This window comes from Labeo rohita, chromosome 16, assembly GCF_022985175.1.
Source record: "Labeo rohita strain BAU-BD-2019 chromosome 16, IGBB_LRoh.1.0, whole genome shotgun sequence".
Classification (NCBI taxonomy): domain Eukaryota; kingdom Metazoa; phylum Chordata; class Actinopteri; order Cypriniformes; family Cyprinidae; genus Labeo; species Labeo rohita.
The window spans coordinates 563,704-580,801 of NC_066884.1; the positions used below are offsets into that span (position 1 = coordinate 563,704).

Genomic DNA, 17,098 nt, shown 5'->3' on the forward strand with positions numbered 1-17,098 from the left:
AGTCCGTTTTCAAATGTATCCGGTTTAATGTAGACACAGCCTCTGATTAACATGGGGAAAATACCATTTATCGCGGTGTCGCGTCGAGATTAGTTATGACGCGACAATGTTTGCAGGAGTGGAACAGAACACACACGCCATCACAATAATCAGAAATTCAGCGGGAAAAAGTCCCGCTCTAGTTCAAACGCATGCGCTTTAGGACGAGTCATTTCACTAGCCGCCATCTTGAATCTGCGATTGTTTTCTAGTACGTGATGTTTCTCTGAGTGAAAACGACTGCGTTTGAGTGACTTTGAAAGGAAAAGGATTCTTTTTATACCCATAAGGGTGTAGTTACGAAATCTACCAGCAGGGGTTAACCAAACCGCTAACCACTTAAACCAGCCAAGCTAAACCATGTGCTCAGAAACTGCTGACGAATGTTGAAAAAAGTCAGAGATCGTCATCAGCAGGTTTGAAAATGTTCTTTTTACCACATGAACACCACATTATGTAAAAACAAGATTATAGACTGAGAATAATATACAGGGGTTTTGTTGTATAGTTTCTGTCTGCTGATCCAGAGTTAGTCCGCCTTCATTTGAAGAGAGAATGAGTTGATATATCGGCTCAGATTCACTCCACACTAAATATAGAAAGTGCTGAAGGAGGAGAAAAGGTGTTTGTGCATGTGTTTGTTCTCACAGGATCATCACAAGTGATGTTACATCAGATAACCAATGCCTTTTCATTTACAATTGATCTTCATCATTTATTCATGAAACACAGCAGATTGATTTAACAGCAGATTAACTCTTATTAAGGAGATTTGATCTCTACAGCAGATACCGAATCTCTCTGGAACATGTGCAGCTCATGTTTCTCAAACAAACCATTTTAAAAATGCCGTATTTTCATGACTGTTAAGTACATAAACAGCTTACATAACAGCTTCTGTAATACAAAAAATAAAATAAAAAAATAATGAATTTAAATTAATAAATTAATGTATGTATATTTGGACAGGAGGATTTTTGTGCCATATTACAGTAATGAGAATGAGTTTTTATGAGAATTTGAGCATAATTGTCAAGAAAATAATGTCACCTATGGTGAAAAAAAAACTGCATGTGCTGCTAAGTATGTTTTGATGCTAGAATGCTGGTCCTTTGCTGGTTTATGCTAGTCCTTAGCTGGTCATGTTGCTGGTCAAGGACCAGCATAAACCAGCATCAAAACATATCTACCAGTAACAAGATGGTTTTTTCACCAGGGACAATGGAACATATCTTAGTACTTATTAAACATGAAGGCCTGGGGTCAGTTGCATAAACAAAGTCACCACATTAAGACGGTGTCTTAAGAACTAGTTTGACTAACTAGTAGTCAACCAAGTGGTTAGCAGTTTTACTTTTTAGATTCAAATTAGATCAGTCTATGTTTTTACATAACTGACTTTAAAAAGTTATGACCAGTCTTGCAGAAAAAATTAGGTGTCTAACCTTTAAGACTGATCTATACAGTTTATGCAACTGGCCACTGTTTCACAGACAGGGATTAAACTAAACCAGGATTAGGCCATAGTTCAGTTAGGACATTTAAAGGTGAAGTCCACTTCCAGAACAAAGATTCACATATAATGTACTCGCCCCCTTGTCATCCAAGATGTTCATGTCTTTCTGTCTTCAGTCGTAAAGAAATTATGTTTTTGAGGAAAACATTTCAGGATTTTTCTCCATATAATGGACTGATATGACGCCCCGATTTTGAATTTCCAAAATCGTTTACAACCGCATTTGTGATCGTTTGAAGCGGCATTTAAACTGCATTTTGGAAGTTCAAACTCGGGGCACCATATCAGTCCATTATATGGAGAAAAATGCTGATATGTTTCCCTCAAAAAACATAATTTCTTTACGACTGAAGAAAGAAAGACATGAACATCTTTTCTTTTAGTTGAAACAGCTCAGACTTACATTTTAGTCTGGGACTGGGCTAAAGCCTTGTCTGTGAAACTGGGGTGGGAACTTATTTTCTTAGTTAAATATAATCCATGACTTCATTATTTTGATCTTAGTGTGAAATATGACCTGCGCATGTTCTGAAGTTCAGGCCAAAATGTCACAGACAGAAAGTGATGCATGAATAATTAAAGCAGCAGCAGCAGCAGTGTGTGTGTGTGTGTGTGTGTGTGTGTGTGTGTACTTGTTTTTGCTACATTGTGGGGACCAAATGTCCCCACAAGGATAGTAAAACCTGAAATTTTTGACATTGTGGGGACCGACTTGTGGTCCCCATGGGTACAAAAGCTTATAAATCATACAGAATGATTTTTTTTGAGAAAGTAAAAATGCAGAAAGTTTTCTGTAAGGGTTAGGTTTAGGGGTAGGGTTAGGGTAAGGGGATAGAAAATACAGTGTGGACAGTATAAAAACCATTGCACCTATGGAGAGTCCCCACAAAGATAATAAACCAGACTGTGTGTGTGTGTGTGTGTGTGTGTGTGAAAGAGAGAGAGAGAGAAAGAGAGTGTGTGTGTGCGTGCATGAGTGTCCTGCCTGTGTTGCCATGGAAACGGGTCATCCCTTGTCACATGACCTTGTCTCTGACCGCAGTGCGCTGACAGTCCTCATGTATAATTCAGCACTTGAAATGTGTCTCGCTGCGAAACTGTTTCACACTCACTGACGCACAGAAAATAGCTTTGCTAGCAACATTTCCAGTATTCCTTACATCACAGAGGAGAGTTTTCGCTGACTTCTGGAATCTTTGGAAAGCATGAAATGATTAGTCACATGACATTTAGAGCTCATGTGATTGGCTCAAAACATTAATGAGGTGACATGAGACTTGCACGACAAAACTACATTTCCCATCAGTCTTTGCTGCTGCATAAAATACACAGATCAGATAAGCATGATCAGTTACACATCTAACGCAAACAGAACAAAGCAGATATCATTCATGTACTTGATGTTTAAGTGTAAGAAATGATTCAGATAAAAGGAGTCTGAATCAATGAGGAATATCAGAAGCCAAGTCCTGACTGTGGCAAAAGGAGGAGTTGGGGATGGAGGAGGGGGTGTTTTGCTCCCGAGCAAGCGACAAAGCTGCCGAATAATACTGAATAGAGCTTATATAGGAATGCCATGATAGGTGTCGTATTCCTATAGGTAGATGTGATCGGCTGAGAGTCAGCTGATGCGAGCTTGACTCACGTGACCTGTCAGAACTAACGCTATATGCTTAATAGGTGGACAGTAGTGAAGTATTTTTAGTAGAGTGTTTTTCTTAGGAAAACTTTACTACATTTCAAAGGATAATGTCATACTTTTTACTGCACTTCATTTCATAAATAAAAGTTGATTTACCTTTACTACTCAAGAACATTAAAAATGTAGTACTTTCTTGTACTCAAGTAAATCTCTGAATTACTTTTAGTTGAACAAAAGAAAGAAAGTAATAGATTTCTTATGTCATTAAATATTAAGTGATATTTAATATGAAATGTAATGCAGTGAAAAGTACAGTACTATGATTTGGAATGTTGTGAAGTAAGTAGTGAAGTTTTCTAAAGAAAAACACTGATAGTGTACAGACATATAGTTGATTGACATGAGCGTCTTACCTCAGATCAGCTGTAACAGTCCCACCTCCATGTTTCAATGCCGGAGCAGGGATGCAAGTCAGACAAGAATATCTCTAATTGAGCGATTGAGGTGTTGTGTTGCCGGATGTAATAATGAACATAGTGGTCGTCATTTACTCCCGACATCTGAGCCGCTGAAGATGCAGTGGATTACATTTGTTTGTGAAGGGAATGCGCCTCCCGATCTACATATATCCGTTATATGTAGTATATATCTCTAGTTAGCAAGTTTAGCGGCAAAACGCAGCTAAACATGGCTAAAGTAAACAGGCTCGTCACTCCACAGAGAGAAGAGAGGGGCGGGGCGAGCAGAGCTCATTAACATTCAACGCAGCCTCGACCAGAATAGCATGATTTTTGCAGAGCTGATTTTGACAAGGTAAAAAGGGCGTTGTTTTACACAACCATTGAGAATTTTTAATCAAAGTATATTATAGACTTTTCATTAACACGTTTCATGACACGTCTGGTCATGTCAACATGTTGACAAACAGAATTGACATTTACACTTCGTTAGCTGTTTAAAAAAAGTCAATAACGGTCAATAGAGTTCATGACCAGTTCTTTCCCATAATGCTTCTCTGTTTATACCTGCAGTGTGTTTCTGTGAGGCTGACAGTCAGAGTGATTGAATGTGATGGCACTCTGACGCACTGCAGCGATGATTCTGAGATCTTTACTGACACTCCTGGGATCCCAGAAAGCTCTTAGTCAGTCACTTTACACCCATTCAGTCTATTAAACATCCTTCCTTTCTCCTTCAGCGTGTTAAGAGAGGAGGAGAGAAGGACTGCTAGAATAGTAGATAGATAGGTAGATAAAGAAGAGAGGGTGTGTGTGTGTTTATGGCTCTAAGAGCAGAAGGCAGGGTCAGGACGAGCAGGTTGACTGTGTTTAATTGTTTGTATTAACAGCTGATATTTCTGACAGACTGTGTTTACAGTGTTTGTGATGCAGCAGTTTGTCACTGAAGAACAATTGTTCTTATGTATAGAGATTCTTCATTTCATTTCAGAGCATGTCCATTTACTGACTGTCTGATGTGAAATCATCAGATCTGACTGATACATGTCATTCAGAGTCAGTGTGAACATCACATCAGTCCACATGGTAATGATTGAAAATAGTTTGAACTTCCTGTAGCTCCATCAGTGGAGCAGACGCTAGAAACACGAAGGTCATGGGTTCAAATCCCAGATAGAACGGATCAAATGTATAATGCAATGCAAGTCACTTTGAATAAAAGCATCTGGCAAATGCATGAAACTGCATACTGAGATCTTTGTGAAGCAGGGTTTAGCACAAGCTGACTACTAAACTACAAACTGTGTTTGAGTAATATTCTGTGAAATTATCAGAACTATTTTGGTATCAGCAGAAATTACGAGCAACAAAGTTGCATTCTGCACTAATTCTGTACAGGATTGATGCTGCTAGACCATTTTGTGTATATATCAGTATTTTTGTCTTGTGTTTTCCAGTACAAATATCTAAACATTCTTAAATCAGAATATATTTAATGGAGCAGCAAAATGACATGAAATATTAAGTTTTGTTTAACAAGAAGTTTAAGAAATATCAACTTGTTTTCCCTTTGAAAGTAGTTAATTTTTCTGACCTCATTAGCAGATATTTGTTCTTGTTTTAATCATAAACTCACTTCATTTTGATCATTTTCTCATTAAACAAGACTTCATATCTCATGTCATTTTTTCATCTTGATTTAAGAATGTTTAGATACTTACACGAACAGTCAAAGGTTTTTGAACAGTAAGATTGTTAATGTTTTTAAAGAAGTATCTTCTGCTCGCCAAGCCTGCATTTATTTGATCTAAAATACAGTAAAATTGTGAAATATTTTTACTATTTAAAAGAATTGCTTTTTATTTCAATATATTTTAAAATGTAATTTATTTCTGTGCTGTGCAGCTGAATTTTCAGCATCATTACTCCAGTCTTCAGTGTCACATGATCCTTCAGAAATCATTCTAATATGCTGATTTGCTGCTCAACAAACATTTATTATTATGATTATTATTATTATCAATATTTTAAAACAGTTGAGTACTTTTCTTCAGGATTGATGAATAGAAAGATGAAAAGATCAGCATTTATCTGAAATAAAAAGCTTTTTTAACATTATACACTATACCATTCAAAAGCGTAAAGTCAGTTTTTTGGGAAAGAAATTATACAAATTAATACTTTCATTTAGCAAGCATGCTTTCAAATGATCAAAAGTGATGATAAAGACATTTAGACTGTTACATTAGATTTCTATTTTAGATAAATGCTGTTCTTCTGAACTTTTTATTTATCAAAGAAACCTGAAAAAAAGCCACTCAGCTGTTTTTTTGAGCAGCAAATCAGAATATTAGAATGATTTCTGAAGGATCATGTGACTGGAGTAATGATGCTAAAAATTCAACTTTGAAATCACAGGAATAAATTACATTTTAAAATATATTCAAATAGAAAGCAGTTATTTTAAATGGTAAAAATATTTCAAAATTTTACAGTTTTTTTTTCTGTACTTTAGATCAAATAAATGCAGGTTTGGTGAGCAGAAGAGACTTCTTTAAAAAAACATTAAAAATCTTACTGGACTGTTAGTGTATGCTGGAAAACCAAGCAGAAATACTGAGGGAGAAGCACTTTTTGCAGTGTCTATGTTGGTGATTCTGGGTAAGAAAGCTGTAAAGTGGATCAGATTCAATGCCAGTCAAGATTTTATGCAAAATGCATAAAAAAAGCAAAAATGCCTAAATGCCAAAAAAGCCTAAATAAAGTTTTAATGCAAACAAAAACTGTTACCCTGCATGCAAACGCACACAGATCAGCAGCGTAAACATACAACACAGACGTCCTCTGTTTCAGCACATCCAGCTGCTTTAATAACAAAGCCACGCTGGGAAATCTGTGAAGTTATTCTAAAACTGCGAAGGCTTCTGTGTAAATCTGCTCTGAGCTCTTTTCATTAGTTGCGCACGAACCCCGCGGCGCTGCAGCGGCTCACAATCTGAAGGCCGAAGCGTTTATTGTGAAGTTCTGATAACTGGAGTCGTGAGTTTGAGATGCGGTTTACGTGCTCTTCACGCTGGCCGGGTCGGACTCGTGTTCTCCGTGTCGGGCCGAGAGTCGGTCCAGAGTGCGTGGAGAGTCTGCGGGCGTCCGGCAGCGGCAGCAGCGGGCGAGATCGGCGCGGAACGAGGGCGTGTAGAGGCCGTAGATCACGGGGTCGCAGCAGGTGTTCAGATTCCCGAACACGAAGAGCAGGTGATGGATGTACTCGGGCGTGACCTTCAACATCTCTGGCTGGAACCAGTACCAGATGCCCAACAGATAGTAGGGCGTCCAGCACACCACGAACGACAGGACGATGATGATGGTCATCTTAAGCGTCTTCATCCGGGCCTTCGGGATCATGTCTGTGCCGCTGCGTCTCAGAGACTCGCCCGCTGCAAAGACAAAATGTCATCGGTGATCAGAGGCGTTCCTTGAGCCCTAGAGCTTTGTGTTCGCAACATTAAGGTCATGGGTTCGATTCCCAGAAAATGCATGAGATCATTTGTTTATACACTTGACAGACACTTTTATCCAAATCAGTTTACATTGCATTCAAGGCATGTATTTGATTAGTTCATGCTTTTCCTGGGAATCAAACTTATAACCTTGTTGTTGCAAGGAAGTGTGCAGGAAGACTAAAACTAAACCTGATCAAATGTAAAGCTTGAATGCAATGCATGTCAGATAAGAACATGTGCCAAATGCATGTTAAAGTAAAACGAGCCCTCAGTTTTTGTAATTTTGATTCAGTTCTAGTTATTTTAGTACATCAAATTGAAAAAAAAAAATGAAATTCAAATAAATAAATGAAATTGGCAACTAAATTAAATAACTTTTTAATATTTTTAGTTAGTATTTTTTTTTTGTCAAACAAAAAAATAAATAAATAAATAAATAAATAATCGCTATGATTTTAGATTTAATTAACAATGCTCCACATATTAAACGTCTAAAAATATTTTAACATCCAAAAAAAAAGACAAATTAACTGCTATTGTTTTTTTTTTTTTTAAATGCCTAAATTACTTTATAAATTACTTAAGTAAATATGGTGCAACTGGACAGTTTTTGTTACTAATTCTTAACAAATAAACCTTTTTTTCTGTACATACTGAAAATGTTTGGATACGTTTAAAAATAAAAATAAATTTAAAAAAAAAATATATTAAACAATAATTGTTAAATTATAGTTTCAAAATACAGGATTAGCCTACAAGCAAACTTCATTTAGAAACACATTAGCAGCCCAAATCCTAATCATTAAACTAACATTTAATAATAAACCGTATTCTATATAGCAACAAGCTTTTTAAGGTGCTTACAAAAAAGGAATGTTAAACTAAAAAGTAAACATGAATAATAAGAGAATAATGTAAAATGTAATAAATATGTTAGAATGGCAGGGTGATGTTTTTTTTATCATGATAACACACACTTCTTCAGTGTTCACCTGTCTCTAAGCCTATAAAAACATCCAGCAAACCCTCATGAATATGTGACCTTGTTTGTTGCCCTTGGCAGGACTCAAGTGACCGTAGAGTGGGATCAGAGCAAAGCTCTCGGGGCTCCAGAGGGAGGAAAATAGAAGTTGCGCTGATCCGACACACTGCTGCGATATTACAGTAATCCACTGACTGCTGTTACTGTAGACATATGACTGTGTGTTATTGAGCCCCTAATGGAGCCGCTAAACCTGAGAGGGGCATTATGGGTATCTGCACTGGCTAAAATTAACTGTTTTCCACACCTGCCAACAGAGAAGAGCTGAGAAAATGTACTGGACGTATGTATTTCTTACTGCTTATGTAACAGTGTATTGCATCATGATTATGAATTATGTTTTGTTGTTTTATATCAGTGTCAGTCCAGCAGGTTGTGTCAACCACAAGCATCAAATCTAGCCACATAAGACAAAAAAAGTTATAATTATGAGATAAATTGAGATTTAAAAAGTCATAATTAAGAGCAAAACATTTTGTCATTAGTTCAACTTTTTAATTTTAACTCATTTTTTTATACTTCATTTTTATGACCTTTTATCTCATACTTATGTATGTCAAACTTTTTGCTCATAAATATGATTTTGTATGCCATACCTTTGACTTTCTGTCATAATTATGACTCTTTATCTCATAATTTAGATTATCTCATAATTACAACTTTTTATCTCATAGTTATGATTGTCATGCTTTTGATTTTTGCTACAGTCATGATTGTGATAATTTTGAGTTTTTACCGTATAATTATGACTTTATCTTATAATTGTTTTTATCGCATAATTATGACCTTTTATCTCAGAAATGTCATACATTTGACTTTTTGTCATAATTATGACTCTTTATCTCATTATGCTGATTCTCATAATTCCGACCTTATCTTATAATTGACTTATTGTAACATTTAGACATTTCTCATAATGACTTTTGTGTATACTTTTTTCTCATAATTTACACTTTATACCTCATAATTTTGACCTTTTATCTCATACTTTTATACTGACTTTTCATGTCAGAATTATGACACTTTATCTCATAATTTCAATTATCTCATAATTATGATTTATTCTATTATTTACAAATTTATCTCATAGTTACAACCTTTTATGGCATAATGACTTATCTCAAATTTTATAATTTTTACCTTCAAATTACGACCATTTTATCTAATTATGACTTAGTATGTCATTACTTTTTTATGGGGCAGAAAAGGCCTTCCATAGAAACTGAACCTGACACTAAATTTTCTTACTTTACATTTTGTTTTGATGGTTTACTCCACATGTGTGTTGAACATGAAGAAAACTAGTCATCCCAAAAAAACAACATTTTACATTAAGGTACAAGCTTCAGGATGATGTGCAAGTCATAGGTGACCCTGGAGCACAAAACTTAATTTTGACAACTTTAAAGTTGATTTTCTCAGTATTTGTTTTTTTTTTGCACCCTCAGATTCCAGATTTTCACATAGTTGTATCTCGGCCAAGCGCTGTCTTCTCCTAACAAACCATACATCAATGAAAAGCTTATTTGTTCAGCTTTGTATAAATCTTAATCTCCAAAAAAAATGGACTCTTATGACTTGTTTTGTGGTCCAGGGTCACATATTTGCTTTAGTAGAAGTTTGATTTGACTCTCATATGACAGTGTAGAAGAATGACTGCTTGCTGTTAGAGTGGAGTGTAAGAGTCTGTGAGTCTCAGCGGGGCCGCGGGTTGCTTTACCTTTGCTCTTGTGCAGCTGTCTGTTGATCTCGATGAGGATGCAGGTGTAGCAGCAGCTCATGACCAGCAGCGGAATCACGTACAGCGTCACGAAATGAAACATGTTGTACGCCGTCTCATGCCAGCGCTCGCGGAAACTCCCGTGTGTGACGCACTGAGTGAAGTCCACGCTCTCCGCTTTGACCGTCCGGAAGATGAAGAGCTGCAGAAGAATGATAAACCAGCTGATCAGAACCAGTGAGTGTTCATGCACTGTCAGTTGTGTGGTATTTTGCATCCATTACATGTCTTCTTTTAGACTAGTGGAAAGAAAACATCCAAAATACACATTGCCCTTTATCTGTTTGTGTCTGTAGATTTTAATCTTTTAAAGAGATTTTTCTCTTACAAACACCAAACTGAACAGTTTTATCCCTCTATATTCTGAAGTTTATATTTGTTCATATTTCATTCATGGTGAAAATGTGTTTGTTGTTATTTTCTGATTTATGGAGTGATAAAAAAAGAAATCCAAAATTCCCTCTGGAAAACTCTAATATGACAACAAAATTCAACAAGAATTATGAACCTGACTTTATGCAATATTCAGATTTATTCGCTGGAAATTCATGCAAATTAGTGCATACTTCATTATGCAGTAGTCAACATTTGAAGTGGATCAAAAAAGTTCATCAAAGTTGAGTGGAAGTGTGTGTTAGTGTGTCTGTTAGTAAACGTGTGAGAGTGCGTTAGTGAGCGTGAATGAGTGTGAAATAGTGAGAATGTGTAAGCGTGAATGAGAGTGTGTGAGTTAGTGAACGTGTGAGCGTGAGTCCTAAAATCAAAACAATACCCATTCTTGTCTTAGAACAAATTTGATTAACTTTTTTGATCCACTTCAAATGTTGACTACTGTATAATGCCTCATTCACATTTTGAATCTGTAGTATTTATTGAGTGTGGGTGTTTGTGTTTAAGTGAGAGTGAGTTTAAGTGTATGAGAGATTGTGTGTGTGTGATTGAGCGTGCAGGTGATTGTGAGTTAGTGAGTAAATAAGTGGAAGTGTGTGTGTGAATTACTGAGCATGAGTGAGAATGTGTAAGCGTGAATGAAAGTGTGCGAGTTAGTGTGTTAGTGAGTTAGCTTGTGTGAGTGTGTGTGTTAGTGAGTGCGTGAATGAGTGTGAGTGAACGTGTTAGTGAGTGAGCATGAATATGTGAGTGTGTGTTTGTGAGTGCGAGTTGGCGAGTGAGTGTGTGTGTGTGTGTGTGAACGAGTGTGAGTTGGTGAGCGTGACAGTGCACGAATGAGAGTGTGTCTGTTAGTGAACATGTTAGTGAGTGTGAATGAGTGTGAGTTAATGAGTGAGCATGAGTGAGAATGTAAGCGAGAATGAGAGAGTGTGAGTTAGTGTGTTAGTGAGTGAGCTTGTGTGTGTTAGTGAGTGCGTGAATGAGTGTGAGTTAGTGAACGTGTTAGTGAGTGAGCATGAATATGTGAGTATGTGTGAGAATGTGAGCGAGAGTGTGTGTTAGTGAACGTGTGTGAGTGAGTGTGAATGAGTGTGAGTGAACGAATATGAGTTAGTAAGTGACAGTGCATGAATGAGTGTGAGTTAGTGTGTCTGTTAGTGAGTTAGTGAGCTTAAGTGAGTGTTAGTTAGCATGAGTTAGAGTTAGTGAGTGTGAATGAGTGTGAGCTTGAGTGTGTGTGTTAGTGAGCATGTGTGAGTTGAGAGTGTATATTAGTGAGTGTAAGTTAGTGAGTGAGTGTGAGAGTGTGTTCGATAACGTGAGTTAGAGTTAATGAGTGAGCATGAACATGTGAATGTGTGAGTGACTGAATGAGTAAGTTTAAGTGTAAGTTAGTGTGTGAGTGAGTTAGTGAGTGAGCATGAGTGTGTAAGTGAATGAGTGTGAGTTAGTGAGTGTGCGTGTGAGTATGCATATATGAGTGTGTTTGTGTGAGCGAGTAAGTGTGACCTGTGGTGATGCAATCATTGCGCTGAGGCTCCATGCCAGCAGTAGCATCCTCCTGTTCCTGCGGTGAGCGTTGAGCGAGTCCAACGGGCGCAGGATTGCGTGATGCCGGTCCAGACTGATGACCACCAGGATGAAGGCGGAGGTTTGCATGGCGAACAGCTTTAGGAAGCACAGCAGCTTACAGAGTCCGTCTCCGGCGTACCACTGCACCGTCACGTTCCACACCATGTCCAGCGGCATCACGATGAACGTCATCATCAGGTCGGCAGACGCCAGGCTCATAATGAGAGGACGCAGGTGAGACGCCACACGCCGGCCGCGGCCTCGCGACACGCTGATGAGGAGCGCCAGGTTACTGACGGCGGCGAACAGGAAGAGCACCATAGTGGCCGCTACACGGGCCTGAGCCGCGGGAGTGAAGGTGGGCGCCGTCCAGTCCGTCAGCGGCGGTGGGAGAGACGCGTTAGACGGGGACGGCAGTGACGTGTTTTCAGACATCATGCCGCTCTGATCTGCACCTGCATGAGACAAAAACAGCATCTGAATGAGGTAAAACTGAACAACAGTGGTGTAAAATACACTCATGCTCTGATATGAAAACATCAGTGTACAATATGGTGTGTATCCACTTCTAAACCAAAATATATACACACTGCAGTATTTAGACATTTTGACATTTTAGTCTCACAATTATGATTTAGAATTTATCATCATTTAGACCTTTTTATTCCATAATTATGTCAGAATTACAACTTGTAATTATCTCTTATTGGCATAATTATTATTTTAAAAGTCATATTTATGACTTTTGATCTCATTTAAACTTTCTAGTATTACAATTATAACATAGTATGTTACAAGTTTGGCTTTTTTCTCATAATTTTGACTTCTTAATTATGACTTGGTATATAATTATAAATTTTATTTAAAAATTGTGACTTCTTGTCCTAATTAAAATATTTTTTAATCTCATAATTATGACTTTGTATGTCACAATTACAATGTTTCTATCATAATTATGTTTTTGTCATAATTATGACTTTTTATCTTTTTTGCTAGTCAGTTATGACATTTAAAAAAATAATGCACTAAAAACTTGTACTTGTGACATACTCTTATATTTATTACTTTTTGTCATAATTATGATTGTTTTTGTCAATTATGACTTTATCTTATTAACTAACTTTTTAATCTCATGTCACAATTAAATTTTTTTGTAATTTTATCTCATAATTATGACTTTTTTGTCATAATTGTTTTTTACATGTCATATTTATGACTTTTTAATCTCATAATTCATATGTGATCATTTTCATGTTTTGTCAAAATTATGATCTTTTAATGACATAATTATGATCTTATGGGGTGGAAATGGGCTTCCATAGAAACTCAAGCTGAAACTTTTGTTTAATCAGAGGTTGATTTTTTTTTTTTTTTTTTTTTTTTTTTTCTGAGGAATATTCCACATTTGTGTCACCACATGAGCAAAATTTAAGTCATCCTAGATAAAATTCATTTTGTGTTTGCTAAGTCGAGCATCACTGTTATCGCTCATAGTAAATGTTATTAAAGTCATGATAATGATTTATTTTTCCTAAAATATTTGTCAAAAATCAGATTGCATGATTACATTGCATCATTAGTTAAGCATTTCTTATTGCTCATATTTCGTAATTTGAACAAACTGTTATAAATATTAAAGTTTTATGAAATGTTAGCAGCAGCAGATCTTTTCTTTCATATTGTGACGTAACAAATGATGCCAGATGTTCTGCATACGTCACTAAAGAAAAGATCCAGTAATGACATTAAACATTACCAAGTCAAAAAAACTGAAAAATGAAGCATTAGCACAGATGAATCATTCAGTAACATGCATTTAGAAAACGAACAGGGTGAATTCGCACATCAGACAGACTTTAAAGTGTACTCAGAGCAGCATTTGCCCTTAAACACAGACACGCCGTCCGTCAGAGTCAGATCGGAGCAGATAGCAGAGACGAGCTGTCCCAACTGTCTTTGTGTGTCTCTGTCCTCGCCGTCAGGCCGCTGAACCAGCATTCAGCACAGTGCAAAGAAGCTGTCAGGAGCTGCGACCGTGAAACACCACACACATACGCAGCTAAAGCCCTAATCTCAGCCTGAACCGTTGAACAGCAGGTTCCTGCCAGACCGAAGTTCCTTCAGCTCCAGGAATTTAGTTCAGCATCACACACACACTGAGATCCGACGCAGATCGGCACAGAACAACACGTCCTGATGGAATCAATAGTGTGTAACACAAACCCACGGAGTCTGGGATAATTAACACGTTCATTAACAAACACTCCACATGTTAAATGAGAAGCCTGAGAAGTCTCAGTGGGGTTTGATGTTTTAATCTGAAGGTCAACGTTTAGTTTGTTAATCAGGTGAACAGCATAAATGACACATGCTACACCTTCCTGCTGACTGCAAATGAAACCAACATCACTGTCACAATGCACTTATAAATCAACACTGAATCCAGCGACTGTGGGGTTAAATGTTGTGTTTGAGATCCCAGCGTGAGGTTTAAAAGTCTAACAGCACATTCTAACCTGGACAGAAATAGGATTTTTAACATTCTTGCAGCTCAAACAGTACACAAATGTCATGGGTTTGATTCCCAGGGAATGCCTACTTTGAATTCAATGCAACTGCTTGGATAAAAGCATGTGCCAAATGCATAAATGCACATTTTTTCAAGGTTATGAAACATTGATGTAAAATACAAATAATGGCAGCACTTTACTTGAAGCCTTTATGTATAATGCATATAATTTTGATAAAAAATTTTTTTGCCATTTTTGCAGATTCCTTATATCTGAAAATGGTTATGTGTTTTCATACATTATACATTCTAAAGAAATGGATAAGTATTTTAAAGCATAACTGTGGTTACAATTATTCACGAGATCATATGAAAAGTTTATTTGCAAAAACAGATAACTCATTTTTTTTTCAAAAATCATGTTTTTTATTATTTTATTGTTAACAGTTTTTATTTAGTTATTTTTTACTTAATCAAAATAACCCAACTCCAGTTTGACTGAGATTAATTGGAATGCACAATGAAAAAAACATGATTTTTGAAAATTGTTAAAAATTGAGTTTTTGCAAATGAACTCTTCATATAATGCAAGTTATGTAAAGGTTTAGTAATCTTTCTGATTCAGCAGAATTTGCAGGCAAGATTATCATCAGGTTTTGTTCATCAAAGCAAAAGAGACACCAAATTTGTAATGAAAATATGCAAATAATATGCAAAGTAGAATCATTATTTTGACTCCACTGTAATATATACAGACTGTAAATATGATTTATTGGACATCTTTTATGTCAGGTCTATAATTTATTAAACAGTACAGGATATTAAAATATTTAAAGGTCTAGTCCTGCATAAACACTATTATATTTATATTAATATTCATTTAACATTGGTTTATCATTACCCATTCTCACCAGTTTCTGATCTGAAGTCCTGTCTATTTTACCAGATGTTTGTCACTTTTACAGTGTGATTGAATTTGATTTAGGTGTGTTTTAGATGAATTTGATTAAGGTGTGATTTAGGTGTGTATTAGCTCTTCGTCAACTCGTGTGTCCAGTAGAATCAGATTTTAATGAAATGCTCACCTCAGACTAATTTCAAATCCTTCTTCTCTCAGGCTGATTCTCTGTGTAATATCCAGCAGACTCTTTCTGTCCCATCGCACTGAATCCTCTTCAAATCAGTCTAATGAATTCCTGATTATCCTGATTTCACATCCCATGGGATGAGCTGATGATGATCGGGATCTGCTGCTCATCCTGGACCCGATCATCACGTCTCATAATCCAGTTTAAGACATGAACAAGACATGATGAGGAGATGATGATGATGATCCTGGCGAACTGAGGAGCTGCGGTGAGATCAGACTGAGTGTGTGTGTGTGTGTGTGTGTGAGAGAGAGAGAGAGAGAGAGAGAGAGATAACTCCACTCATGTGAACCGATTGGAAACTGCCGTTTAAAATTCTTGATAAATCCAGATTCGTAAGGTAATGTATTACTCCTGTTATAAGCCTTGTGTTTCATATATATTAATTCTATGAGAATGTAGCTGGACGTTGTATTCTGCATTATTAGGGTGCAACTTGCGGATCCGCGAATCATTTGATTCAGATCGGGGCTTCGTTACGGGTTCGCGAATCATTTGAGTCAGATCGGGTGCGGGTCCGCGAATCGTTTGATTCAGATCGGGGCTTCGTTACGGGTTCTGATTCGAATCATTTGATTCAGATCGGGTTCGCGAATCATTTGATTCAGATCGGGGTTTCGTTACGGGTTCGCGAATCATTTGATTCAGATCGGGGCTTCGTTACGGGTTCGCGAATCATTTAAGTCATATCGGGACTTTCGGGACTCAGATCGGGTCAGCGAATCATTTGTACATAAGAAGTGTTTGTGTGGAAAATAATTTTACTGACTGATAAAAGTTTTGATATAAAATTTATTTTGCTATTATCAGTGCAGTAGGTGCCATAATCTTGGATGAGGCAGAGAGATTCACTCAGGATGTTTGATAAAACTGGTGAAAGTGTTAAGAGTGAAATGAGACAATAATGAGAAGACATTTTCCCCTGCTGAAATACAGAAATACTGCATGAAATAATACATGATTTATGATCACACAGTTGGCATCACAAGAGTTCAGGGCATCTCATCCACCCTTGAAAATGTCTCATTTTAATATGTTCATGTGATTTATCAGACGCGTCCACTAGCGCAGGTGCAGCTCCTCTGGAGATTTTAGTTCCTGCTTCAGTTTTGTTCATGTTGAGTCTTGAATCCTTGTGTTTGTGGTCTGGAAGCATCGCTGTGGCAAACACAATTCCTAAAAAACTAGAAAAGCTCTTTCCAGTGGAGATATTATCCTTTGTGTCACATGACTGTGCAGAATCTGGACCTCAGTCTCCTCATCAGGGGCGTGGCCTCATGGCTGTCAGGTGGAGTGAGGGGCGGAGTCACTGTGCTCCTGACCAATGGGTGTTTGCTGAAACATTTACATCATTTATGCACTCAAATACATTCAGTTACATAACAGACATGAGAAACAGATTCATACCCATTCATCTGTACCGGCCTCGGCTTCACAGATTCAGCAGACACATCGCCTGTAAAGGTAAGGTCAGATTTCATCTGTTTGAAGGCTTCTCT

General features: G+C 37.1%; 2 protein-coding genes and 1 long non-coding RNA gene across 5 annotated transcripts in view; 1 reads left to right on the forward strand and 2 right to left on the reverse strand.

Annotated features, from left to right (window-relative positions):
• Window positions 1-248: 248 nt before the first annotated feature.
• LOC127178206 (uncharacterized) lies at window positions 249-10,025 on the forward strand. The gene is made up of 3 exons (XR_007829314.1): window positions 249-455; window positions 8,219-8,480; window positions 9,934-10,025. It is a non-coding gene; the product is annotated as an uncharacterized LOC127178206 (long non-coding RNA).
• On the reverse strand, window positions 6,248-15,785 carry gnrhr3 (gonadotropin releasing hormone receptor 3). Of its 2 annotated transcripts, XM_051130906.1 has the most exons (4): window positions 15,537-15,785; window positions 11,880-12,397; window positions 9,918-10,119; window positions 6,248-7,089 (listed from the first exon to the last, which is right to left on the reverse strand). In XM_051130906.1, exons 2-4 carry the CDS (start codon window positions 12,378-12,380, stop codon window positions 6,713-6,715), a joined length of 1,080 nt encoding a protein of 359 aa, XP_050986863.1. In that variant the 5' UTR covers window positions 12,381-12,397; window positions 15,537-15,785; the 3' UTR covers window positions 6,248-6,712. The 2 variants fall into 2 exon arrangements, with proteins under 2 accessions (XP_050986863.1, XP_050986862.1); XM_051130905.1 differs by lacking the exon at window positions 15,537-15,785 and having other exon boundaries at window positions 11,880-12,426.
• A 545-nt stretch (window positions 15,786-16,330) lies between these two features.
• LOC127178168 (tetratricopeptide repeat protein 24) overlaps window positions 16,331-17,098 on the reverse strand; it is a 48,540-nt gene continuing 47,772 nt past the window's right edge. For both annotated transcript variants that reach the window (XM_051130872.1, XM_051130873.1), the window contains exons 13-14: window positions 17,007-17,055; window positions 16,331-16,934 (exon numbers count right to left, since the gene is read on the reverse strand). In XM_051130872.1, the coding sequence (XP_050986829.1) occupies window positions 16,823-16,934; window positions 17,007-17,055 (161 nt within the window). In that variant the 3' untranslated portion in view covers window positions 16,331-16,822. The remainder of the gene's footprint in view (window positions 16,935-17,006; window positions 17,056-17,098) is intronic.